At 38.6% G+C, this 26,575-nt stretch overlaps 1 protein-coding gene, 1 long non-coding RNA gene and 2 pseudogenes across 5 annotated transcripts; 2 read left to right on the top strand and 2 right to left on the bottom strand.

Moving 5' to 3' along the window:
- Positions 1-614: 614 nt before the first annotated feature.
- Positions 615-8,500, top strand: LOC131309662 (uncharacterized; annotated as a pseudogene).
- A 445-nt stretch (positions 8,501-8,945) lies between these two features.
- Positions 8,946-21,039, bottom strand: LOC131311140 (anaphase-promoting complex subunit 6-like; annotated as a pseudogene).
- Positions 13,817-26,133, top strand: LOC131311141 (uncharacterized). Of its 4 annotated transcripts, none has more exons than XR_009195413.1 (5): positions 13,817-13,928; positions 23,200-23,468; positions 23,617-23,839; positions 24,348-24,519; positions 25,449-26,133. It is a non-coding gene; the product is annotated as an uncharacterized LOC131311141 (long non-coding RNA). The 4 variants fall into 4 exon arrangements; XR_009195415.1 differs by lacking the exon at positions 25,449-26,133 and adding an exon at positions 24,628-25,001; XR_009195414.1 differs by lacking the exon at positions 25,449-26,133 and adding an exon at positions 24,611-25,001.
- LOC131311139 (uncharacterized) lies at positions 23,492-25,440 on the bottom strand. The gene is made up of 3 exons (XM_058338477.1): positions 25,011-25,440; positions 24,634-24,729; positions 23,492-24,538 (listed from the first exon to the last, which is right to left on the bottom strand). Exons 1-3 carry the CDS (start codon positions 25,059-25,061, stop codon positions 23,591-23,593), a joined length of 1,095 nt encoding a protein of 364 aa, XP_058194460.1. The 5' UTR covers positions 25,062-25,440; the 3' UTR covers positions 23,492-23,590.
- Positions 26,134-26,575: the final 442 nt, after the last annotated feature.

Genomic DNA, 26,575 nt, shown 5'->3' with positions numbered 1-26,575 from the left:
CATCGAAGTAGTAAATCCCATGTTAAACATGTAAATGAATCATTTTGCATACTCAGTCGGTAGACTGTCAAATTCAGATACTTCAACTAAGAAAACATCCATGGTTGTGTCCTCAAAGAAAATTAAGGATTTTGATTTGGGACCGTGGATGATCTGAACAGCAAATCGACTGCGGTGGAGAACAAAAAGTACTAAAGGAGTCCAGAACTATACTAGCAACAGTTTTAACAAAAACTACTGGCAAGTGCAGCCACTGAGTTGTGAGAGGGGTGAGTTTTTTTCCGGGGAACTAATCACACATGCAAGTTGTTGGTCGCAGTCTAGCATTCTGCCTACGCGGGTCGAACCATGATGTTTGGGACCTGCTACGCTTTAATATAAGGAAATAGAGTTGCACATTTACCACTACCTGCGGGTTTTGGTAAGATGGTAAGTGCTTAATCCTAACACAAGTAAAACTGTTCATGATAGAAATACGGGTAAAAGAATATGAACGAACTCCTATTTGCAATTTAGCAATACTCAACTTGCCAATGGAGACAAATAGCTATTCTAATGTAGATTGAGAGCACAAGTCATAATCTCGAAATCAAGCATTAGGAAAACGGTGAGAAATGGAATGCCATCGTGTAAATGTTGGTGCGTAACAGCATCCATTAGGTGCTGGAAAGAAGGAATTGGAGCCATCATTGATGCTATAAGTAATCAGAATAGTGCTGCTTTATGTTCTCTGCTGAAGGAAATGAAAAAAAAACTAGTACAAAACCCAAAACAGCCCATTACTGATGTTTAGAACATTATCGATCGAACTCTATCCGTACCAGCTATACTAACCAAGTCAAACAAATCCTACCCAATCAAGGTTTTCGCAAAAAAAAATGTTCACATATCTACATGGGAATCAAAATGTTCACCATCGCGGTTTGTATTTGAAAAATGCCACCGTCACACCAATCAGTCTGAATTTAGTGTATGCAAACTATGTACAATTGCCATTTTCCCCAAGTCATGACTCATGCTGGAAACACTCTCAAAATAAACCTTCAAATTTCTTCATACATTCCGAAAATGAATCAAATAAAACAATACTCAGAAATATAAAGAGGCAGAGACAACAAAGAGACTGTTCGTACCAAAAAGATGTACCACCATGCACAAATAAGAGAGACAACTAACTGTAGTGCCGAATGCAAAATTACCAGCCAGAGGCAATTGCTACTACTCGTATCGAAATTGACTAGCAGATACAGAACTGAGTGAGGAAGACTCCTTAATTGGCTAGCCCTCCGTTAGGCAGCCACCGACCTCTTCGCCATTAATTGTAATGGCCTTCCTGTCGGGTTATTGTCCCTGGTTGGCACCTGACGAAAAAATTCAAGTCAAATGATAAAACAAGCACATTGAAAAGGCATAATTGGGCTGTATAATGAACAAAATGAAAAGGAAAGGGAGAGTTTAATCCAATTTGATATAGCAGAACACGTTCCGATTTGAGCAGAAATATCGTTGAAAACTCGGGAAAGATCGAGAATGCAGGGGCAGGTGAAAATCAGAAGTCTAGTAATGTGGACGGTAGTTGAAGCAAACTCGATCTCCCTGACGAACAATAACCAAAATTCCTGATGTATGCACAGAAATCATTAGTAAGGTTATACTCTATAGTCTATTCCAATGTTTTTTTTTCAAGATCACCCAACTGAGAAAAACTATCCATAATCACATGTAACTGAACTGTTTCAACACAAAACAGTTTTTTTTTTAGGGGTTGACAGATTTTTGATGAGTTTTGGTTCCCAGAACTTAACCCACCATTAATCCAAGATATCCGGACCTAAGAGGGTATCATAAGGAGTTAAGGCCACGCTCATCTTGAATATCCAAAGGTCTTCTTTCCTTGAACAATTTATCACGTGCCTAACTTTTTGGATTTCACTCGTCCAAACCAATCAATAATTCACAAAAGTTTAGTGCGAAACTAATAAATGCGATTTTTTTTAAATATAAACAAAACTCAAAAAGCCCCTAAAGCTCTTAGAGGAACAAGACTGGCCGCAAAGAATTACTCTTGGCCGCCAAGAATTACTCTTGGCCGCAATTCAAAAGTAATTTTTGGCAGCCAAGAGTAAGTTTTTTGCGGCCAACAGTAATAATTTGCGGCCAAGGGTAATTCTTTGCGGCCAACAGTAATTCTTTCCAGCCAAGAGTAATTTTTCGCGGCCAAGAGTAATTCTTTGCAGCCAGCCTTGTTCCTCCAAGAGCTTTAGAGGCTTTTTGGACTTTTTTAGTTTTGTTTTTTATTCAATTTTTTTTCGCAATTATTAGTTTCACACTAAAACTTTTTTCTTGATTTTCATCGTAATTTTTTACTTTTAGTCTCATCGAGTTCCAACTTGAGTATAAAATGTTTTTTTTCTCCAACTGATGGCGAATTACGAAGCACAACAAGCCAAAGCCATGGGAAAACACAAGCATTGAAGCATCTATCACTTCATATATATAGCTTTCATTGTTCTTCCAATGTTGTCTGATAATTGCATGAGCTGTGGTTTGTTCTTGTAAAAGTCTGAGATAGAAATTTCCTAGGTCAATCAATTTTCTGTTTCAGGGAAGTTATCAAAGGGAAGCTCCGGTCTCAACATCGCCCTCATTCATCCTGATCTATCCTTACTTCTCTGGTGTCAGTGTGTGTGCGCGCTTGTCTGTCATGTTGGAAATCAGCCCATCTGTGAAAAGGAAACAAGTTGGCAGCCTTGTTTGACTCAAGAAGCCACGCCCAAATCTGGAAAATCTCAGGCATGATTACCCCATTAATGGCTGTCTTGTTTTTTCCTCTTTCATTTCGTGTATGTGTGTGTGAATGAATGGGAGAGGAAAATCAGTGTAGACTGTGTAGTGTAGAGATGGAGATTTAGAGAGATGGGGCAGCACCCTTTGGCGCTGTGGGGATACATTGTGAGGGTAAAGAAAAAATACCAATGAGCGGGTACCCTTGAGATTTGGGGCTCGTGGACACCGGGTGAGCGGGGAAGTGTGTATAACTTCAGGGCTCCGGTATTGGTGTTGCGAAGCTCTGTATTGTTCATATAGTGGAGTGTCTCTCTCCTGTGGAGTAGGCCGGTTTTGGGTCGAACCACGTAAATCTCTCGTGTTCACTCCTGTTTTTCTTTGTGATAATACTTATTAAGTAATGGATCTCAAGATGTGTGTAGTGTGGGTATCACCAAACTTCCGCGAAATCCCAACATGTCATTCTATTTTTGTTTCGGTCATATTGTATAAAGACTCAAGAGGATGAATCTATAATTCTTACAACAACATTCCGTGAAGATGGTTTTTTTTCATCTTTGAAGTAATGAATAAATTCAAGTGTTCTGAGAATTGGTTATTTCATTCACTTTTGAAGAGATTCATTATCGAAATGGTGTTAAGATGACAAACTATCTGTTTAAAATTCTAATTTTAGTTTAGAGATCAATCCTTTTGGATGCTGCATCTGTGAAGAATTTGTTTGTTTGGAGTTGAATCGGGGTTGATGGGGAAGATCTCCGGGGGTTTTGGAGTATAATTTCATACACATGGGTTGTTTTTTTGATGAGATTTTTTTCCCATTAATGCCATTCACTTTCTTGAGGTTTCTTGATTGTATTTTTCTGTCATTCTATTGTTGTTTCTGTTTGAATGTATCAAGACTCAAGAAGATGAATCTATAATTCTTACGATTCTGGGAAGATGGTTTTTTAAGAGGAATACATGAAATTCGCTTTTGAATTAATCATTACATTCCCTTTTGAAGAGTTTCATTGACAAAATGGTCTTAAGAAGACAAATTTTCTATTTAAAAAAGTCTGTTTTTAGTTTATAAATCAACCCACCTTTTGGAAGCTGCATTTGTGAAGAAATTGTTGAGTTGGATTTGAATAGGGGTTGATGGGGAAGATCTCCGGAGGTTTAGAGTTTAATTTTATTACATCGGTTGATCTTTGGATGAGACGTTTTTCGGGGGATTATTGCTTAATTCAATTTCATGAGGTTTCTTGATAATGGGTAGCACTGAGTTTTTAGACCTTATCAGTTAATGTGCAGCTATGAGTTTAGTACTTCGGATATAATAGACATTTTACTTTTCAATCTTTTTACTTGTATGATTTTGGCTCCAGAAATTGATGATGGAGGTGAAAGGTGATGGCTTCAGTCTAGGTGGAATGGAGTTATTTGGGCTGATGATAAGAGTGTACCCTCATAATTAACAACAAATTTTTCCACAAAACAAATTTCAGATAGAGATGAGGACTTACTGTGTCTTGCCTTTCAAGCAGGAAAAAAAAAGAAAAGAAAATGGATTCATGCAAAAATATTAGTACCTTGCAAGCGATGCAAAAATAAAAGGAAAATGCTACTGGGCTCTAAGATACGTAGGACTAAATGCAAATTTGCTAAAACCCCTGACTAAACCATGGCTGATGTTATGTATAGGGGGGAGCTGAAAGATTAATTGTTGATGCTGCCGCAGAACTTGCATCCCATGGTCACAAGGTTCATATTTTTACAGCTCACCACGACAGAACTTGATGTTTTGAGGAGACTCTTGCCGGTGAGGAATTCGTATTGTTTTTATCTAATATGTTGTTCGATGGGGCTGCTCTATCAATTAGTATTGTTTGGTTGAACTTGCGTGCGTTTTTCATATTAAAAAAACTGTCGTATGTTTTTTGAGATGTTTTTCTTGACTTGGTCTGGTTACATGTATAATGTTTATCTCACTTACATTTGTATCATATCTTGGAGAGTTGCATAAGGTTGCCACATTTCCCTGTCTAAGCCAAGGAAAAAAGGTTTCCCTTAAACTTGCTACTTTTGTTGATGGATTCTAAATCCCCCCCATAAAATTACTTCCATGTTTGGAAATGCCTTAGATTTTAACAGTGACATTTATAGACCAGGTTCTGGTTTATTTTACTTGCACTAGAACAATTTTAATTCCAGGTAATATAGGCCGTAACACAATCTGAAGAAAATTTGTGTAACCATGCTGTTTCACTGCATAAATGGTTAGTTAAAAGCATTTTCACATGAGGACATGGCAAAATAAAAGTGAGTTTTGGTGATGATTGGTAATTTCCAAGATGATGGACTGGTTGAATACTAAATTTAACGTTTGCCGTCCTTATGAAACAAAAGGAGAAGTGGCGACTTAGTAATTTGTGGAAGCCTTGAAAAAGAACTTCTTTGTACCTATGGATGTTTTTTTTTCTCCTTCAAACAATTTTGTTTTGGCACTCTGCATCTATTCTTCCTTCTAATATATCAATATGTGACATTAACGTAAACACAATGTGCAGGAACCTTTCGAGTAACTGTATATGGTGCTTTCCTACCCCGGCATATTTTCTACCGTCTACATGCTGTATGTGCCTATCTCAGGTGCATTTTTGTCACCGCCTGTGTCTTGTTCATGTTGCCATCATTTGATGTTGTGCTCGCTGATCAAGTCTCTGTAGTCATTCCTTTGATGAAACTAAAGAAATCAACTAAGGTGATTCTTTTCTTTATTTTAGAAAAAAAATTCATCGTAAGCGGTTTATGGATAGCTCACATTGTCTGCTTCCTGTCCAGGTTGAATTCTATTGCCACTTTCCGGATTTGTTTCTGGCTCAACACACAACCATTCTTCGGCAGATATATCGGAAATCCATAGACTTTATAGAAGAAGTAACGACTGGTACCTCTCTGGATCCTGGCTTTGTGATTGTCCATTAAATTGTCTTCCATATCTTTTCTTTTCCATCACATCACAGGAAATTCTACTCTAAAAATGAGCCAACAAGAAAGGAGGACACACGTCCACTTAAATAAAGTGCCAAGGAGAAGGTTACTCAGAGACAAACTACAAATCACACATTGCTCTCAAATTTCTGAGGGAAAAAGAAAGAAAGAGAGGACTCCCTAAATGGAAGAGAACATGAGGCCAAAGATGACAAACGGCACAATTTATGCTAATAATGAACGATGTTGTCGAACTTGTCCTCTAGCAGCCACTTCCAAACCAAATAGCCCAAGAAAGTGAAAATAAGATACAGTACTACAATCATTTCTCTTTTTTGTTGCAAAAAAATGATAGTATCTATCAAAAGCAATTTTGCAAAAGAAGGCTATGCCACCCAACAAATATCCTATGATCTGAATAGGTGATGCCAAATGACAATGTAAGAACAAGTAATCCAATCATCCTCCATACCTCTTTTTGAATTAATGTAATGTGCTTTTCACAAGCTTAATGGATTGACCTATATATTTACAGGTATGGCGGATTTGATTATGGTTAACAGCAGATTTACGGCATCTACTTTTGCGGGTACATTTAAGCATCTTCATGCGAGAGGAATCAAGCCAGCCATGCTTTACCCTGCAGTGAATGTAGAGCAGTTTGCTAAACCCCATGCTTTTAAGTAACAAACATCCTTATTCTTGGCATCTTTCTAGTTTTGGGCATGGTTTAAAATTTTTGTGTTTAAACATATGCTTGGCAGTTTTGATCCCTTGCCCTTTCCCGCACTGACGTTAAGAATTTATTTGGTGAATCTATTGCAAGTTTAATTTTCTCTCTGTCAACCATTTTGAAAGGAAAAAGAATGTTGAATTAGCAATATGTGCTTTTTCCTTGCTGCAAACCCTTGGAGGTGATGTCCAAGGTCTTAATGTTCCTGACGCTACGTTGACAGTCATAGGCAAGTCTATCTACTTCCAGCTTGAGTACAGACATACAGTCATGGATTCATCTTGGTTTTAGATATATCCTTTCTAGTTCTTAATTGTGTATCATTACCCCGTCTGTCACTTGTACAAAATGCATATTCCTTCATCAGTTGGGTGCCATATTTCTTGCATTGGCGTACAGTGTTAGCGTTGGAATCGTCTATTACACAAGTTCAAGGGACTCTAGGGTACAGATGGAAGTTCATTTTTCATCTATTTTTGTTTCTTTTTTCCTGGGATAAAAGACATTCATAAGCATCAATCTTGGAACTTACGAAAAAACAAGGAAAGAATCAAAAGCGTCAACGGTGGTGTTTTTTACATGTGCAATTATGTGGTAAATTTGGAGTACTAGACAGCTTGATGGTACTAGGCCAACTAGATATGTAGAGTGAATACACACACTTGACAGATTTAAAAGAGTCCATGCAACATAAATAGCAGTTTGATGAGCAATCAGGAGCATGCAGTATGCACTATTATCTTGGTTCAATTTGTATCCTGCATTGTTAGTGTGAATGGTGATTATTATTCTTCCTTTGACATTATTGTTTGATGCAGCATAAAAGGGCTGCTTGTGCCTCTTTTTTTAACTTTTCTAATTTGGGAGTAATTGCCATCTGCAAAGTATAATTTTGACTCTTTCTGCAAATTGTCTGTAGTTGGTGGATTTGGCAATCTGAGAAAGCATTTGCCCCCACCTATTTACACAAGGAACCAATGCTAGATGGTGCTTAATCACACTTTTCATAAATAATTCAGCTTATGTTTCAGAGCGATGGGGGAACAATTTTTGCTACACGTGCAAGATATGTTTTTGCCCATTCGGATGTAGAATTTGGTACATGTTTTCAGTAATTTGACCACCTTATGTATTTTCTTCAGGTGGCTTTGATAAACGACTAAGAGAGAATGTCGAATATTTGGAGGAATTGAAAAGCTTAGCAGACAGGAAAGGGGTATCTCACAAGGTTACTTAAGTTCATGAACTCTTGCTCAACAGCTGAAAGAAATATGCTACTTTCGCAATGCCTCTGCGTTCTTTATACACCAAAGGTGTGTGAAAGTCCAATATCATCCTCAGATCCATTCTGTACGACTGACAAGAAGTCTCCTACTTATCAAAATTGTAATTTTGAAACAAAGTCGCCTAATAATGCTTAATGATTGTAGGATGAACATTTCGGAATCGTTCCATTGGAGGCAATGGCAGCCTACAAACCTGTAATTGCATGCAACAGTGGGGGTCCTGTGGAGACAATTAAGAATGGTGTGACAGGGTTTCTTTGTGATCCTAGCCCTCAAGAGTTCTCTTCAGCGATGGAAAAGTTCACAAGGGACCCCCAATTGGCAGAAAGAATGGGTTATGAAGCTCGACAACATGTCGTTGAGTCATTTTCTACTAAGATTTTTGGCCAGCATCTGAACCAAATTCTTCTTGATATAGCCCGGGGAAAGGAGGATTGAGACATCGAAAACTACATGGAAAATATGTATTTTGTAGACATGGTTATGGCAAAACGGAATGTAAGGTTCTACTCTATTGCTAGTAGATTGTTGCAGTGGGCCTCTCTTCGACCGAGTGTCTAGCATTTTCTGGGTGGTAATGTTTGGATGAAAGTTTGGAACCAATTCAGCACTTAGGTTTAGAACGCTGAATTGCTCCTCATTTTCCTTGGTATCCTGAAATCTTCTTTATTAAGCTAGTGAACAGATAGAGAATTACCAACCTAACCACTTGAATCGAGAAGTGGCTTTGTGAACTCAAACTCAACTAGTCTACATGTAATTTCAAGTTCATATATCAGTTACGAACCTAACCACTTGAATCGAGAAGTGGCTTTGGGAACCCAACCAGTTTACATGTAATTTTAAGTTCATATATCAGTTATGAACCTAACCACTTGAATCGAGATTTAAGAAGTGGCTTTGTGAACTCAACTAGTTTACATGTAATTCCAAGTTCGTATATCAATTCTACCGGTTTCAGTTGCTCAAATCTAAAAAACATATTGCTTTTTCTCTCCTTTTTAACTCCACCAATGGCATATGTGCCCAACAACAGAAACATATTTCATGTTAAAGCAGAGAGAGTAAAAACTGTGTGATTGTAGAAGAGCTGCACAAACCATCACCAGCCAACCCAATACAAAGATCCCAGAACTTTTGGGGGAGAGAATACAACTAGTATATGAGAAAGAGGATCATCGTATAAATCAAAGGTGATGAAAATTATTCAGTTCAAAGGCTTCAATACGTGCCAACAGGTTGCAAAATAAATAAACAAGTAAAATGCCAGATATTTCTTCTACTGATACAACAAAAAATATACCTAGTTCATCATGTCTAATTTATATATTGGCTACATAAAATACAACATGGGCAGTAATTTTCATGTTCTCAATATAAAAATAAATCGTTTTGATGAGAATCCATTTTGGGCTCTACACCATGGCGGCATTCGTCCACCAGAGCTAATGTCAACATTTCTGTGCAGAACTGATCATTTGGTTTCAGTCATAAAGCCTGATAAATAGAAAGGATAACTGGACATCAACAAATAATAGGGTGCTTTGATGTTTGGATGTCTTTTGAGATTGGAAAGTAAGGAAAAGAAACCTTCATGCAAAATGCTAATGTGTTTGCTAATGCTGACTGCTGAGAAAACTTATTGCACTTTACAAACTTGAACTTTCCAAAAAGCCCTTCAATTCAAGTTGGATTTGTCAGTTCAATTGAAGGGTCAAGAGAGGAGGGGAAGATGGGAAAACCATATAATTCTTTTTTTCGAAAAAAGGACACAAAAATGGGACTGAGAGAATGTTGTAATATGTGATGTCTTTCATTCCAGCTCTCAAGTTAGGACTAACATACCTTGTGATGGTAGGTAATTGCTGCAGTAAAATTATCCTGCAGAAGCACAGAAATCATCAGCAAGATAAATTCATCCCAAAAGGCAAGCGGAGACAAAGCCGGGACTCTAATATAGAGGTGGCGGGCCATAATAGTTTGGTCGCTTTCTCACATGAAACCTTAGCATTCCCTTAAATGCTCGTTTACCCAACCATACAAGTTACTTAGAGCTGAATTATTCAATGCATTAAGAGACAGCAAACCAAGTTAGTCCAAGACTAAAAAGTCTGGGAATAACCTTTCTTTTTTTTTCATTTGGTAATTGAAACATCATATTTATTTCAGGCCATATGATTTTTATCACTTCACTCTGGTGCAGATTATCCTGGAAACAAACTAAGTATTATCCTCTTTGAGCACTGCAATATAAAATGCAGATTCACAACATGCCAAAAATAACATTTTGTTCTAGTTAACAACGAAACGGGTGATTCTCAGTTCCCATAGAAAGAAAAGGGTACTTTCCTGTTGAAAAACACTAGTTTCCTTGATGCAATTGATCAAGTTGATTGCAGAAGATCACAAGGATATATTTATGTAGAACTTCCTCTTCAGTATCATATTAACACCAGATGCGAAAAATAATTAAAATCTGCGCAAATAATATGTACCTGCAAATGGTAAGGTTAGGCAATACCTGCATAGGTGCTCAAACTTCTGGTTGATAGTGCAAGTGCTTTCTCATAGTATGTAATCGCCTCATGGTACCTCCTGAAATACAGTAGTACTATGTAAGCGAACTTGGAAGAAGACATCAAAAGCATGATCGTCGCGAAGAGGCCACGTTACAAAGAGAAGTCAAGGAATGATCTGAACATGGTGTTCTCAGCATCCTCAACATCTTCAGACTCCTACAAACTCCAAATTTTGAAACAATTTCGCTTGTAAGTACTTTTTTCTTTTTTCCTCAGCAAAGTAGAAAGTTCTTTGCCGATGCAATTTTGTCTCTCATTGTCACCAATGTAACCACCATCACACTAGAGTTTGCAGGCATTCAGTAAACTCCCTCCACTCTCACTACCTTTTCGGTTGTGAAACCAAGACGACAATGTGCACAACCATCACACATATTTGGACTTGGTCTAAAAAAAGCATGGCAAGGCAAATACTAAATAGGAACGGAGTTGCCAAAACCTAACCAGAATGTAATCTATAGCCAGCTAAACTTTTGATTATAAGATGCTACTACAAAACAAGTCGGGTGAATTGTGTCATGGACCAACATCACACAATAAAAGTTAAGGAGAAAATGCTGGCTGGTATTGCTACCAATCCAACACCCTATTAGTGTCAAAGAGTAAGCATAAGGAAACCACAATGGAATACTGTTTCTGATAAGTATTGGAAGCCAATTAAACGTACTTTAATTTTCTCAATGAATGGGCCAGATTAACCACAGTTGGTTCCCACATTTCCCTTAAAGATGACGGAATTTGAGCCAAAGTCTTCTCAAACCACCGCACGGCTTTTTTTATACCTGCAATAGCATTAAATGACAATTATGATAATGAAAGCAGCTGCTTAAATTTCGACAAAACAAATGTAGAGGAGATTTTGTGAAGAGCTACCCAAGATATGCATCACATTCCACGACAAAAACTAACAGAAGAAAAATGTTCATATTATACTAGCAATAGGAATATCTCCAGCAGTATAACAAGTTCAACTGAGAATGCTACTTAGATGCACATTGTATTTTGGTAACTAAAACACACTGATTGAAGCAGCACCAGCAGGTGTGAAAGGACAGAAACAGCAGAGAACCGAGAGAGAGAGAGAGGAGAGGAGAGTTTGATGATTTTATCTGATTCTCCCAGAACATTAGTGGTTAATCACACTTATCATTGCTGTATATTAGGATCTACTGACAAAACAAATGATGGAACATGAAAAAATACCAGTTCAGACCGCCTGAGTCATTTGTTTTGACAATACTTCAGCAACTATAAATGGCTCTTTTGATACATGCATCCGACCAACTATACTCCTTCATATGATGAGTAACAACTCCAAGTTTGTTATACACATGTGGATCCGAGGGACATATTGTCTTTGCCTGCATGAAAAACTGAAACAAAATACTATCACAAAACTGAACATACAAAAGGCCACCAGAACGTCAACGTAAAGCAGCGAAAAAGATAAGCACACAGAGAAAATGGAGTAATACAAGTAGTTTACGTAAAACAAAAATAGAATACATCTATTTCTGACAAATTTTCTGTCACTGTATAAACCAGCCTAGGTATAACATGAAATGCAAGAATAATAATTGAAAAAGACAGTGCCATTAATAATTTTATCCTCCGTTGACATGCTGACCCTATCATTTTGTACGCTATATGAGCTGCTAGTATAAAAATTTATTAATTTAATTTATTTATCAGAATAATGTGATGGAAGATGCCACAAGAAGGGTTCTAAAACTCCACCTATGAGAAGAAAATAGCATTTAGCTAAACTGACAGAACAAAAGAGTCAACAATTCATTGCACTCTTAACATTACTAGAATTGTGGTGATAAAATTGGTTAGCAAATTAATATAGTTTGGTAATTGGTCTGAGATGCTTTTCTAAAATGCTCATGAACTTTATACCATTCAATACAAAATAGCACTTCGCGATACCCTAAGAGCCCACTCGTTTTACTTCAGCTAAGATGGCCCATGCTTTTGCAGCGGGGCGACGTACCTCCAAGCTCCAAATCAGGATGTTTTTTATTTTTATCGGCAAAGTCAGGACGGTATGTTGTTTCATTTGTTTGTTATCAAAAAATGCAGAATGAAGTCATACAACTCTACACTCGAAAACAACCTAACAGGATGCTTAAACAATTATCAAGATTGTTTGGATGCGTGAGTGGGTGAGAAACCACAACCCTTTCTTCTCTTTTCTCACTAATAAGGGAGACCACTCCCCTCTCTTTTCTTTTCTCACCTCCATTGCCAAAGGGGTTGTAAATGTTTATGTTGGTTAGTCTCACCTAATAATTTCAGCAAACAATTAGGGTCATTCTAACCATAAGTAGCATCACAAGGCGGTCACCAAGCATAATTCCACAACTTCATCGCAAAATTTTTCACATTCAACCGCTTCCGTCATTCTCATTAGATTTACATTACCTAAACATCATCGAAACATTCAACGTTTGAAGTTACGCTTTTGTAGCATCACAAGGCAGTCACCAAGCAAAATTCCACAACTTCATTGCAAAATTCTTCACATTCAATCGCTTCCCTCATTCTCATTAGATTTACATTACCTAAACCTCATCGAAACATCCAAATGCACAAACTAACTTCCCCCGACCCTCATAAACATTTTGAAAATTTGAGCAAATATAAATACATATGCGCATTGAAAAGCCAGACTTTTTTTTTTTTTTTTTGATCAGTATAAATCACAAAAAAAAGTCAGCAGACTTTAGTTGCATTGGATCACGATGAAATGTCTACAAAAAAAACTACTAAGTATTTCAATCTCCAAATACAAATTTCTGCAGCAAAGAGGCCACTGAATCATCATGTATGAATTACTCACTGAGCTTTGATGGAACCCTAAAACACAAGACGATTGATTATCATTCGACTGCATTCTGTATCGCATTGGACCGCTTCTCCGGTAATTGAAAGGACTTCCGTTGAATATCTCTCCACTTGTTGATCGCCGCCGTGCATATGACTGAAACAAAATCGCCCAAAAGAGTTTCTAATTACAACAATGCTGAATTGATCGCTAGTAGAGGCATAAGGGAGAAGAAGAGGAAGAGATCATAACATCCAGCGCCGACGAAGTAGAGCAGGCGAACGTGCTTTGGGAGCGTGTCAAGAAGACAAGTTGCGAATTCATTCTGATTTATTTTCAAGATCTAAATTGTACAAGTTGTAGAGCGTGTCGAGAAGACAAACCATGTCAAACATCATATTAATCAAATGCTGATCAGTTCATAATCGGAGATGATTTGTGTGAAATTATTTTTACGAAAATAGATTTGGACACAGAGGATCAAACCCAATATTGTTATCCACGCGCCGCCGTCTCGCATCTTGGGAACACGACTTAACTACCGGTTCTTTTTTTTAAATTGGCCACAGCCACAGCCATAAACTGATTGATTGATCGTAGGAGAGAAAGAATTAAATACTCTTCTGAGAGAGAGAGAGAGAGAGAGAGAGAGAGAGAGAGAAGAGGCGACAAAGGGATGGAGAAGACGGGAAGCTCCGGTCTCAACATCGCCCTCATTCATCCTGATCTCGGAATCGGTAACTACTTTTTAATACTTACCTCTCTTGTGTCAGTGTGTGTGCGCTTGTCTGTCATGTTCGAAATCAGCCCATCTGTGAAAAGGAAAAAACTTGGCAGCCTTGTTTGTCCCAAGAAGCTACGCCCAAATCTGGAAAATCTCAGGCATGATTACCATTAATGGTTGTCTTGTTTTTTCCCCTTCCATTTCGTGTATTTGTAGTGTAGAGATGGATATTTAGAGAGATGGGGCAGCACCCTTTGGTACTGTGGGGATACACTGTGAGTCAAATGTTCTAAATAGCGCTTGGCGGTAGTTGGGCGGAGACCCACCTCCAAGCGCCAAGCCGCCTAGGCAGTGCCAAGCAATTCGGTGGATTTTTTTATTTTTTATGTTTTTTAACAAATTATTATCCAATCAAACTATATTCCATGTATGCATAATGCTAGTTCAAACTTCAAAATACAAACCCAAATGAAATTAAGTAGTAACAACTAGCAAATAAGTTGAATAAGACAATAAGTAGTAGGGCTTCGCTCACCTCCCTCGTATTATTTTTTATATATACTTTTTTTAGGACGCCGACGACACCGCCAAGACCACCAAGGCCGCCTAGGCGGCCGCCAAACCTCTCTGGGGGCCAAATCAAATGCCAAGGGCTATTGGCGTGGCGGCAGGATACCTCCAAGCACCTAGGCGGCCTGGGCGGCCGCCATTTAGAACACTATTATTACTGTGAGGGTAAAGAAATAATACTAATGAGCGGGTAACCCATGAGATTTGGGGCTCATGGACACTGGGTGAGCGGGGAAGTGTGTATAACTTCAGGGCTCCGGTATTGGTATTGTAAAGCTCTGTATTGTTCATATAGTGGAGTATCTATCTCTGGTGGAGCAGGCTGGTTTTGGGTCGAACCACTTAAATCTCTCGTGTCACTCTTGTTTTCCTTTGCGACAAAACTTATTAAGTATTGGATCTCAATATGAATGTGTTGTGGGCATCACCAAACTTCCGCGAAATCCCAACTTGTCATTCTATTTTTGTTTCGGTCATATTGTATCAAGACTCAAGAGGATGAATCTATGATTTTTACAACATTCCGTGAAGATGGTTTTTTTTTTTCCTTTGAAGGAATGAATAAAATTCAAGTGCTCTGAGAATTAGTTGTTGCATTCACTTTTGAAGAGTTTCATTGTCGAAATGGTGTTAAGATGACAAATTATTTGTTTAAAAGTCTAATTTTATTTTAGAGATCAACCCTTTTGGATTCTGCATCTGTGAAGAATTTGTTTGCTTGGATTCGAATCGGGGTTGATGGGGAAGATCTCCAAAGATTTGGAGTGTAATTTCGTACATATGGGTTGTTTTTTTGAAGAGATTTTTTTTCCATTAACGCCATTCACTTTCTTGAGGTTTCTTGATTGTACTTTTCCATCATTCTATTGTTGCTTTTGTTTGAATGTATCAAGACTCAAGATGGTGAATCTTACTACAATCCGAGAAGATGGTTTTTTATAAGGAATACATGAAATTCAAGTGCTCTGGAATTAATCATTACATTCGCTTTTGAAGAGTTTCATTGCACAAAATGGTCTTAAGAAGACAAGTTTTCTATTTTAAAAGAGTCTGCTTTTAGTTTAGAAATCAACCCACCTTTTGGAAGCTGCATTTGTGAAGAAATTGTTGAGTTGGATTTGAATAGGGGTTGATGGGGAAGATCTTTGGAGGTTTGGAGTGTAATTTTATACATCGGTTGATCTTTGAATGAGACATTTTTTGGGTGATTAGTGCATATTGAATTTCATGAGGTTTCTTGATAATGGGTGGCACTGAGTTTGTAAACCTTTTGTTAAACCATCCAACTCTAAATCAATTAGCAAAGAGTAGAGAGGCCTCCCAGGCTCATATACTAGTTTAAAACTCCAACACTTCCCCGGCACGTAAGGATCCGGAACACACAGATCACAACGAAAGATATTGCAACTATGGCACAAACAAAGGGGAAAAGCCTCCGAAACCTACCTTAGCGGTTTATGGATAGCTCATGTTGTCTGCTTCCTGTCCAGGTTGGATTCTATTGCCGCTTTCCGGATTTGTTGCTGGCTCAACACACAACCATTCTTCGGCAGATATTTTGGAAACCCATAGACTTAATAGAAGAAGTAACGACTGGTACCTCTCTGGATCCTGGCTTTGTGATTGTCCAATAAACTGTCTTCCATATCTTTTCTTTTCCATCACACCACAAGAAATTCTACTCTAAAAATGAGCCAAATATAAGAAAGGAGGACACTTGTCCACTTAAACAAAGTGCCAAGGAGAAGGTTAATCAAAGACAAACTACAAATCACACATTGCTCTCAAATTTATGAGGGAAAAAGAAAGAACGAGAGGACTCCCGAAACGGAAGAGAACGTGAGGCCCGAAGATGGCAAACGGCACACTTTATGCTAATAATGAGCGATGTTGTCAAACTTGTCCTCTAGCAGCCACTTCCAAACCAAGTAGCCCAACAAAGTAAAAATATGATACAGTACTATAATCGATTCTCTTTTTTGTTGCAAAAAAAATGATAGTATCAACCAAAAGCAATTTTGCGAAAGAAGGCAATGCCACGCAACAAATATCCTATGATCTGAATAGGTGATGCCAAACGACAATGTAAGAACATGTGATCCAATGATCCTCCATACCCCTTTTCAGGATAACAAAGAAGAAAATGGGACTACAAAACGGGATTGAAGGGAGAAACAGAGGGTGCAAATAAGAAACACAAAGGAGTTACTCAAAAGAAGACGTTTAAAAAGAACAATGTCGGCAGAGGAACAAAACAGAAATCGTCAGACAGTGAACAAGACGTTCCAGCTAATACGTCTCAGAGGGGAATGCAAAGATCATGTCGGAGGGAGAGAGAACATGGAAAGAGATGCTCTAGTGGGTCGTCACTCGAAAAAGGGATTGGATCCAGACAGCGAAGGCTTTGTAATATATGAACCATAGAAGGACTCAAGTATTGCTTGAGGACAGGATAACCAGAGATGGCATTCGATGCGACTGCTGCAAAGAAACTCTTGCTCTCGCAGAATTTGAGTCTCTCATGCTGGAAGTAAAGTCAACAAACATTTGAGAATATTTTTCTCGAGTCCGAAAGTTTCCTTTTCCAGTGTCTAGTAGACTCGTGGAGCAAACATAATGGGTCTGAATGTGCTCAAGCCCATCCTGTCGAAGTTGATGGCGGTGATCCAAATGATGACGCCGATCAAAAAAAGAAGAAGAAGATCCAAATGATGATACATGCAACAAATTCGTGTCTTTGTGTTCTACGCGGTATGGTTGGTGGGAATACATGTCAGAGTGGTTATGCAACTGGCTCTGTATTGCTAAGTTGCCGGTTGTGCAAGGAAAAATGTAGGTACTACACTTATCACAGTGCTATGATTTTTTTGGGATTTTTTCACTTCTGTATTTCACTATTTGATTCCAGGAGATGGCCAGTTTGTCTTAAATAGCGATTATGTTACCTTTTGCAGACCACCTACTCTGCATTCAGGCAAACGATGCTGGGCATGTTGTCATGTTGATTCGGATCGTCCGTCTTTTGGTTTTACTCGACACAAAACATCTTCTGTCTTATTTTATCTGCATCGCTTGCCCTTGCTGGAAATCTTCTCTTCTTTTTTCTTTTTTTTTGACCTTTGGATTCCATTTCTTTCATCTGTTTCTCCAAAGGTCTTCTTCTCATAGAGGTCTCCTTGTACTTGATTATTCAAAATTATAAGCAAAAAGCATCTAAATGGAGCACCTCGAAAATAAGCTTTTTCGGCTCTTTAAGTTGTTTCCTGTGTATAGACAGAAACCAAAAGTTGTTCTAGACCAAACGACAAAGAGGGAGTCATGAGTTGCGGCTTAATTCATCCATACATTTTATTCTTGGCATTGTGGTTTCAAATAGGTTCTCCCTTCCATTGCAATTTTGAGTAGCACCCAAATACGTCGATCAATTCTTTTTAGTTCGAGACCGAACATTCTGTATGAGGATGTGAAATCATTCTCATGTGAAAATGTGCAAGTGCTGTGGTCATTACTGGTGGAGTCGGGCGCAGCTTTGTTTTCAAAACAATGACGTCTCTTCATCTAGCTCCATGGAAATTACCCAAAGAGAGGAGGGATTTATGAAAAAAGGACTGCAAGTGTACATATTTACTCACATTGCACTCATGGGGAAGCCATTTTTCATGGTCTTGTCTTTCCTCTGGTATATGAAGCCATGTCTTAGTTGTATGGAAATCTCGTAATACTCGTATTTTTCTGCTCAATACATATATGTTCCTGGTATGCATTACATTCCCAAAGAATCTCTCTTTAATCCAGACTCGCATTTGAGAACGGCCAGCTAACCGTGCACGTTCACGCATGCTCACACAATCATGCACTACACTATACGTACACATTTAGGAGTCCACGTATAAAATTTTATATTGGCCCACAAGAACATAACTCTAGCACACATCATATCTACAAGGGCAACAGAAAAATGATCCATTTCCCTATTCAACCGAAAGGATATCAATCATCGCATGAACTAACTCAGGCACTTTCCCACCCGTGCCCAAAACATAGCTTTGGTGGGCTTCCCCAGAGTGACACCGGAGGTCTTGGAATCACTTCCACCTCAAACCTAAGTGACAAATGAGTCTAACCCAAGCTCCAGAAGAACAAAAGACCCTAGCGGAGAGCACATCTATGTTTGTTAGAATGATCAAGATTATGTAGTCTAAGGCTTGTTCTGATAAATGTGGATTTCAACTGAAGGGATTTGACATTATGAATAGCTCAAAATGACAATTAGAGATTGAGTTTTGGAGCTTTATCGCTCTGGAATTTGGATTTGAAATGACCACCAAATAGGAGCGAATTAAAAACGTTCATGCTAAGGATTGCAGTGATGTTGAGAACGAAACAAAAACAAGGATCGCAGTTACATAAGATTTCGATAAAATACGCCACTTCTACCTCCAGTCCATCTTCCCACTGTTTCTCACAAGCCACCTATAGGTCCACAATTCCACATCCATCCATGATCCATCAAAACGAAGCCTATATGTTTATTTTGGTTAGTCTCATCTAATAATTTCGCCAAATAATTAGGGTCATTCTAACCATAGGTAGCATTGCAAGGCGGTCACCAAGCATAATTCCACAACTTCGTTGCAAAATTCTTCACATTCAACCGCTTCCCTCGTTCTCATTAGATTTACATTACCTAAACATCATCGAAGCATTCAAAATCCAAATCCACACCAACTAAACTAACTTCCCCCCGACCCTCATCAACATTTTGAAAATTTGAGCAAATATATTTACATATGCGCATTGAAAAGGCCAGACTTTTTTTCTTTTCTTTTTTTGATAACTATAAATCACAAAAAAGGTCCAGACCTTTTTTTTTTTGATAAGTGCACAAAATTTTATTAGGCTCAAACCAAGAAACAAAGTACAAGGGATAGAATCTCCTTACAAGAAACAACAATACAAGCAGCCATACTTAACAACTCTAAACAAGAAAACAAAATCAAAGAACACACTGTAAAAAAAAAACTATACAGATTGCATGATCCTATGAGGCAGGACCCATATCTCACAAATACTCCGAATTACATTCCTTCTAGAGCTAAGGAAAGCACGAATCCCATTGGCTATATCTGTTGCCACCTATGTATGATCCTTCATCTTTGCACAGAAAATACGAGAGTTTCTTTCCTGCCAAAGACCATAAGCAATAGCTGCCAATGTACACTTCAAACTAACGAATCTGAAACTATCCCAAGATACATTGCCCTGCAACCAATCAAGGACATCTCCCATATTATTTGGAATGCCAACCACTCTATTCTTTGACACCATGTACTACCAAACACGTGTAAAATATGAACAATCAAAGAACAAGTGATGATGTGATTCCTCCTCATCTTGGCAAAGGCAACAAAGAGCATCCACAACCATACCCCAGTTTCTCAATCTGTCCTTAGTACTCAATCTACGAAGAGCTGCCAACCAAAGTATAAGACCATCTAGGGACATTATGACTACCGCAAATAACCTTGAACCGAGGCTGAATAGGGAATTTCTCCTGAATAGCTTCCCAAGCAGACTTTAATAGTGAAAATACCCCTACGATGAGGCACCCAAATTACTCAGGGTGTGTAACCAAATTCTGAGAAGTGTGAGAGATGATGGTCTGAATAAGGGGGTTTCTTAATCTGGGCCATCTCCAAGCCCCATTTTCCACTATTGAAGCCACCTTAGCCCTTAAAGATCTGCCAGCATTATGCACCACTCTATCCCCAAATCGATCATATAAGGGACCAAGAGGGTGCCAATTATCCCACCACAAGAAGGTCCTTTCTCCATTACCAATCTGATATTTAATGAGGGATTGACCGAACCTTCCAAGACCAAGCAGCTTTCTCATAGTCCAAGAGGCATCACACGGAACCTCCATAGCCCAAAGACACTGATCTTTAATGATGTATGTGTGCAAGGTCCAGACTTTAGTTGCATTGGATCACGAATTGTCTACAAAAAAAAGTACTGGGTATTTCAATCTCCAAATACAAATTTCTGCAGCAAAGAGGCCACTGAATCATCATGTATGAATTACTCACTGAGCTTTGATGGAACCCTAAAACACGAGGCGATTGATTATCCTTCGACTGCTTTCTGTACCGCATTGGACGGTTTCTCCGGTAATTGAACGGACTTACGTTGAATATATCTCCACTTGTTGATTGCCGCCGTGCATATGACTGAAACAAAATCGCCCAAAAGGGTTTCTAATTACAACAATGCTGAATACTATGAGCATAATCCAACCACACACACAAAAATCAATACGAATTGATCGATAGTAGTGGCTAAAGAAGAAGAAGATTATTACATCCGCCGCCGACGAAGTAGAGCAGGCGAACGACCTTTGGGCCAGCGAGGCCCACCACCTCTTCTCCGGTCATCTCTCTCTCTCTCCTCGCTATTTTTTGGGAAATGAAACAGAAGATAATTAAGGCCTGCATTTTTTGAAGGACAAGGAAGTCAACACGAGCTCGCGTTTATCAGACGCGAGGTCCTTCAAAAACGACGTCGCCCGGGTTAATTAAGACTTCTCAAGTTGAACATGAGAAGTATGTTGAAACTTTGTAATTAGTAAATTGTGAATTCAATCTGGTTTTTTTACATAATCGAACTGTTCAAATTGTAGATCTTGTCAATAAGATATATCTTGTTAAATATTACGTTAATCGAATATTGATTAGTTTACAATCGGAGATGATTTGTATGAATTTATTTTTAATAAAATAGATTTGGCCACACTAGAGCAAATCTAATATCACTATGTTTCTCTTGTAATGTGTAATTTGTAAATTGTGAACTCATTCCGGTTTATTTTTATGATCTAAATTGTTGAAGTTGTTGATCGTGTCAAGAAGATGTACCATGTTGATTATCATATTATTCAAATTCTGATTAGTTTGTAATCAGAGATGATTTGTGTGAAATTATTTTCACGAAAATAGATTTGATCACAGAGGATCAAACCCAATATTGTTACCCACGCGCCGCTGTCTCCCATCCTGGGACCACGACTTAACTCCCAGGTTTTGCTCCGCTTTTTCATAACTTCACATAAGAAAGGAATACCAGTGTAGACAGCCTTGTGTTTTCCCAAAACTTCTGTGATGCTCCCAAGTGGTATGGGAGCATCATACTCCCAATGAATTACAGCCTTTGGATTGAAAATAGATAAATCACAGCCCTTAGATCAAAACCAAAAACTAAAAATAGGGTGGTTTTGTTAAAAATGAGGCGGTTTTGATCTAAAAAACGGAAGATTACTTACCACAGAACAGACAATACTTACCATTCACTAAGGCAACACTTACCATTGTATAAGGCAGAACTTACCATACAATGGTAAGTGTTGCCTTAGTGAATGGTAAGTATTGCCTATAATTCATTGGGAGTATGATGCTCCCATACCACTTGGGAGCATCATAGCCTTTGCCGTGTTTTCCTCTTTCATTTCGTGTATGTATATGTGAACGAATGAGAGAGGAATACCAGTGTAGACAGTGTAGTATAGAGATGGAGATTTAGAGAGATGGGGCAGCACCCTTTGGTGCTGTGGTGATACACTGTGAGGGTAAAGAAAAAAGTAGGGCAAAGTCCACTTTCACTCTCTGTGATTATCGCCATGTGCGGATACCCCTCATGGTTCAAAACTGACCACATAGCCTACATGTGGTTTTGAAAATATGCAGCTAGACCCATGCCGTCATGTTTTCCATCCATATTAACAGAGGTGTATCTCACACGTCTCTAGAATGTAATCTGAGTCGTTCATAATGTATTAAATAAAGAATAGAGTATCACTGTAAAAAATCATCTCGATTAGGCATCAATAACCAAGTGATCTAACTTTTAGTAAATTCAAATTTGAAATTTTAATTTCATAACAAAATCGATTCGACCATGAGCTTTTCATTTTTTTATTTACTTAAATTTTGGCATAAATGTAGTACTCGTCAAAATTTACAATATCAACGGTTTGGATTCAATTTTTGGTATAGGGGATGGTGTGGTTAGATTTAAAAAAGAAGAAGAATCAAGGGACATGATGAGGGTGTATCGGTCTTTTAATATTGTGTCCGTTAATATGGATGGAAAACATGACGGCAGGAGGTCTATCCGCACATTTTTAAAACCACAGGTAGGTTATGTGGTCAGTTTTGAACCATGAGGGGATATCCGCACATGGCGATAACCACAGGTAGTCAAAGTGAACTTTGCCCTTATTTTTAACAGCAGCAATGAACCAAATGAGACTAGCCCTTTCGGGTAAGTTATTCAAAATCTTGGGCCAACTATACTATGTTCTGCACAAGTAGGTGCGCAAATGGCCAATGTTTGTTTATCTTTACAGTCATGGTTGTTACAATTCTCTGTGGCTTGATAAACTTTGTGTTCTGTTTGAAGAAAACCTGGCTTTAACCACCAAATGACATTGCCTTTAACTAGCCCTTTCAGGTAAGTTATCTGAAATCCTGGGCCAACTTTACTGTGTTCTGCAGTCTGCACAAGTAGGTGCACAAATGGCCAATGTTTGTTTATCTTTACCGTCATGGTTGTTACAATTCTCAGTGGATTGAGAAACTTTGTGTTCTGTTTGAAGAAAACCTGCATAGGCCAAAGATGGTCTAATCTCAAGTCAGTTTTGTGGTTCTATCAACTTGCAGGAAAGAGAATCAAGTACCACATTCATTACCATAGAAGATTTATGAACTTGTGACAGCAATTGATATTTCTGGCGATGCTATCAATCTGGGATTTTGGAAAGATTAACCGTTCAATGAGCTGTTTGAAATGACAGCCGTTCCCACTCTGAGCTTCATCGGGCAGAAGTGCATAAAATTTTCTCTACTATTTCACAGATCTTATAAGGTGAAAATGCTCAAAAAAGTCCACTCCAATAAGGTGAAAAAGTGCATTGGTATATGTGATGAAGGTATAGAACTACACATGGGGAAGTGCATTGAGGTTGTGAGATGTGTATTAAAATTCCATCACCTTATTTACAGTCCAGTGGGCTGCTTATAGCAAAATCTTATATAATAGCATACAAGCATGTTACTCATATCCCTGAGCTGAAACAGGTGTATCAAAGGATTTTCTTCTGACCAGAAGGCAGGTGATCGTTGAATGATCAGCACGATTATTATCAGGACTGCACAACACAAAGTCAGGCCGATGAAGCGCGAGGTTCAACCGGTCCTCTCCCACAACCAATGTGGTCGCATCAAGCAAAACATGCCATGAGTTCCTATGAGCTTCCGATACCCAATGCATCGAATAACGTGTCCCATTCACATCGACTGGGTAAGAAAACAGTCCTTTAGGACTATGCTTACATTTCCGCCTAAAATACTGACTGAGTTGCGATCCCTTGATCCTCAAATCCAGCCAAGTTTCTGGTGCTACAATCACTTTCGATTCCTTATAACTCGCAAACTCTCTTATGTAATCGGATTCTTCACCAATAACAGTCATGTAGAAGTTTCCCCTGAAAAAAGGGTAACTCTCCCCTACTAACATCATTGCATCTTTGTACGTTGAAGTAAAGAGAACAAGGTACTCTTCATCCGGTAATCCGCAGTGCTTCAAAACTTTGTTTCTCGCTTGGATTTCTGGAATGGAAATAAAACTCCCTGGAAATGAGGATTTCTTAGTTAGAATGTCAAGCAACCTTGATGCCTCCAACTGGGTTTTGTCTAAATCAGGGAGATTGCTTCCAAATGAGGGTGTCGACGATGAGTCTCTGGAACTAACACGTGGCGATTTCCGCTTGTCATCTAATGGGGAATCTGATGGCTCTTCTTTGATGCAGAGATTGTAGAGATCAGTCTTTTCTCCTCCTTCAACTAGCGCATTGGAGTATTCTGGGTATTTCGCAAGGACGTATTGTTCAACATATTGCCTTTCAGTTGGCGTGATCGGGCCTGACCATCTCAGATCAAGACCGTGGAGTGTTGATATGGCTTCGGCTATTATGTGAGCAGGTATCACCGTATTGGCTTTCTGTTTTTTCCACCAAGTTTTGTTTTCATTATCAGGTATCAAGACTTGATTAGGAATCCATGAATAACACAGATGAGTTGGGATTTCAGTTTTACCTTGATGACCATGCTGCTGCTTGGTCTGTTATGTTGGATTGGTGGCTTGGGAATAGAAGCAAACGCGCACTTCCTTAAATCACCTTCCACTGGTGCCTGATTTGTTGTCAATTATCATTAGAATTTAGGATTATTGCAAAGCTTTAGGCATGGAAACTTTTAAACTGTGTTTGGATCTTTCGTTTATGAAGGGAGTTATGGAATATAAGCACAAGCATAGGAAAATGAGATTAATTTTAGGCTCTTCAGTTCATTATCTTCGTAGGGTTTCCTTTACCTTCATGTATCCCTCCACAAATCCATGATCCAAACACAGCTTCAAGAACATTACTTAACTGGACAAAAACAGACTTTTGCCTTGAAATATGAGTTCTTACCTTAGAACTGGTATGCAAGGTGATATGTTCCTCACGGTTCCTCCCCATCATGTCTTTTTGCTCTTCTTCTAATCTGCGAACCAAGGAAGAACTAAGGGAAGAACGAAACAAAAGGAGGGATAAAGAATTAGGTGTATTTGAAATGGAAAGCTGTGGAAGATGAAGTGAATCGAATATATAGGATATCTGAAGGAGTCAACTAAGATGAAGGAAGAGAGACAGAATTAGAGAGCTAATTTCATTGAACTTTCGTGTTAAAGGGAAGACCGAGCCAAACTTCACAAGAACATTTCTTGGTGCAGAATGAATCTAAACTGTGACTTCACTCACATACTGTACTCAATTGTTTAAATTATGTTCCTTGAGTGTACTCTTGGGTCTTTGACTTTTGAATGGGCAAGGGAATATAAAGCTCACTAGTTTATTTTATTGAACCAGGCTTATCATGGCACGGCTCTGCCTCAGAAATCCATGTTCCCTTGTCCTAACTCACTCTCAGTTACCGATCATACCCTGATATTTGTGTTTGAAGATTCTGAGCATAGTATATGGTTCCAACTTCGAAGTATATTAAGAGAGTAGGAGAGGAATTTCTAAGGATCAAGGATTAGCGAAGAAGGTAAAGAAGGTAGGAGAATAAGCATTGGTAGACGGAGTCATCACTTGTACCGAAAACTACTTTTTTCTCATATCATGTGACAGAAAAATGCCACATCGGTCACGCGACTGAGCAATAGCTGAGATGACATAGGGTTCAAGGAGTTTCGAGGAACCTTGGCGGTTGATCCAATGAAATGTCAACTCTGTTATGTAGGTTCTTGATTCTTGAACGAATGAGTCAGCCCTTCAATTCAAGAAGTCACGCGCACACCTAGTCTCCTTTGGGATCGGGGGTTAAGCTAAACCGTTGACTATAAGCCTTAATATTTTGGGTTTTAAACGGACTATATAATATCGGTTAGAGACATATATGTTGTAGAGATCTGTGGGAAGAGTCTGTCAAATTATTGAATTTCCTTGAAACAAAGTGTAAGAATAAACCAGAAATGATAGTTTACTTGGAGATCAACACGATATTGTGAATATAAAACTTTTGATAGAAAATGACTCACAGGGAATCCAAGAAGGGAGTTGGATTGGGACCAATTGGAGGTGCTTGATACATGTGAGAAATTGGTTTGGTGGGTCTTAAAAGAGAACTAAGCTGGATTGGGACCTATTGGAGGTGCTTGATACATGTGAGAAATTGGTTTGGTGGGTCTTAAAAGAGAACTAAGCTTGGAGTGAATTTGATAAAATCTTGAATAAGGACTTTGTTATCATTGTTAAACGGCTGAGCACTCCAGAAGGCTAAGCACAGCTCTTATAGTTGTTGTCTATACAGTACGGACAATTCGCCGGGCATCATGTGCCAGTATCGGACACTTGGCGGAAACCGACACTCTTGGGACACGTGTTCCATACCATACTTAACAGTGTGTCAATGTCCTATACTTTTCTAGCTTTTCCATTTGGACACTTCAGAGGCACTTTAGGAGCGCGTTAGAGTTAGGACAATCATGGGG

This window comes from Rhododendron vialii, chromosome 12a (genome assembly GCF_030253575.1).
Source record: "Rhododendron vialii isolate Sample 1 chromosome 12a, ASM3025357v1".
In the NCBI taxonomy this organism is placed as follows: domain Eukaryota; kingdom Viridiplantae; phylum Streptophyta; class Magnoliopsida; order Ericales; family Ericaceae; genus Rhododendron; species Rhododendron vialii.
Note: the sequence above shows the minus strand (reverse complement) of the source record. Positions and strands in the feature narration are given on the sequence as shown.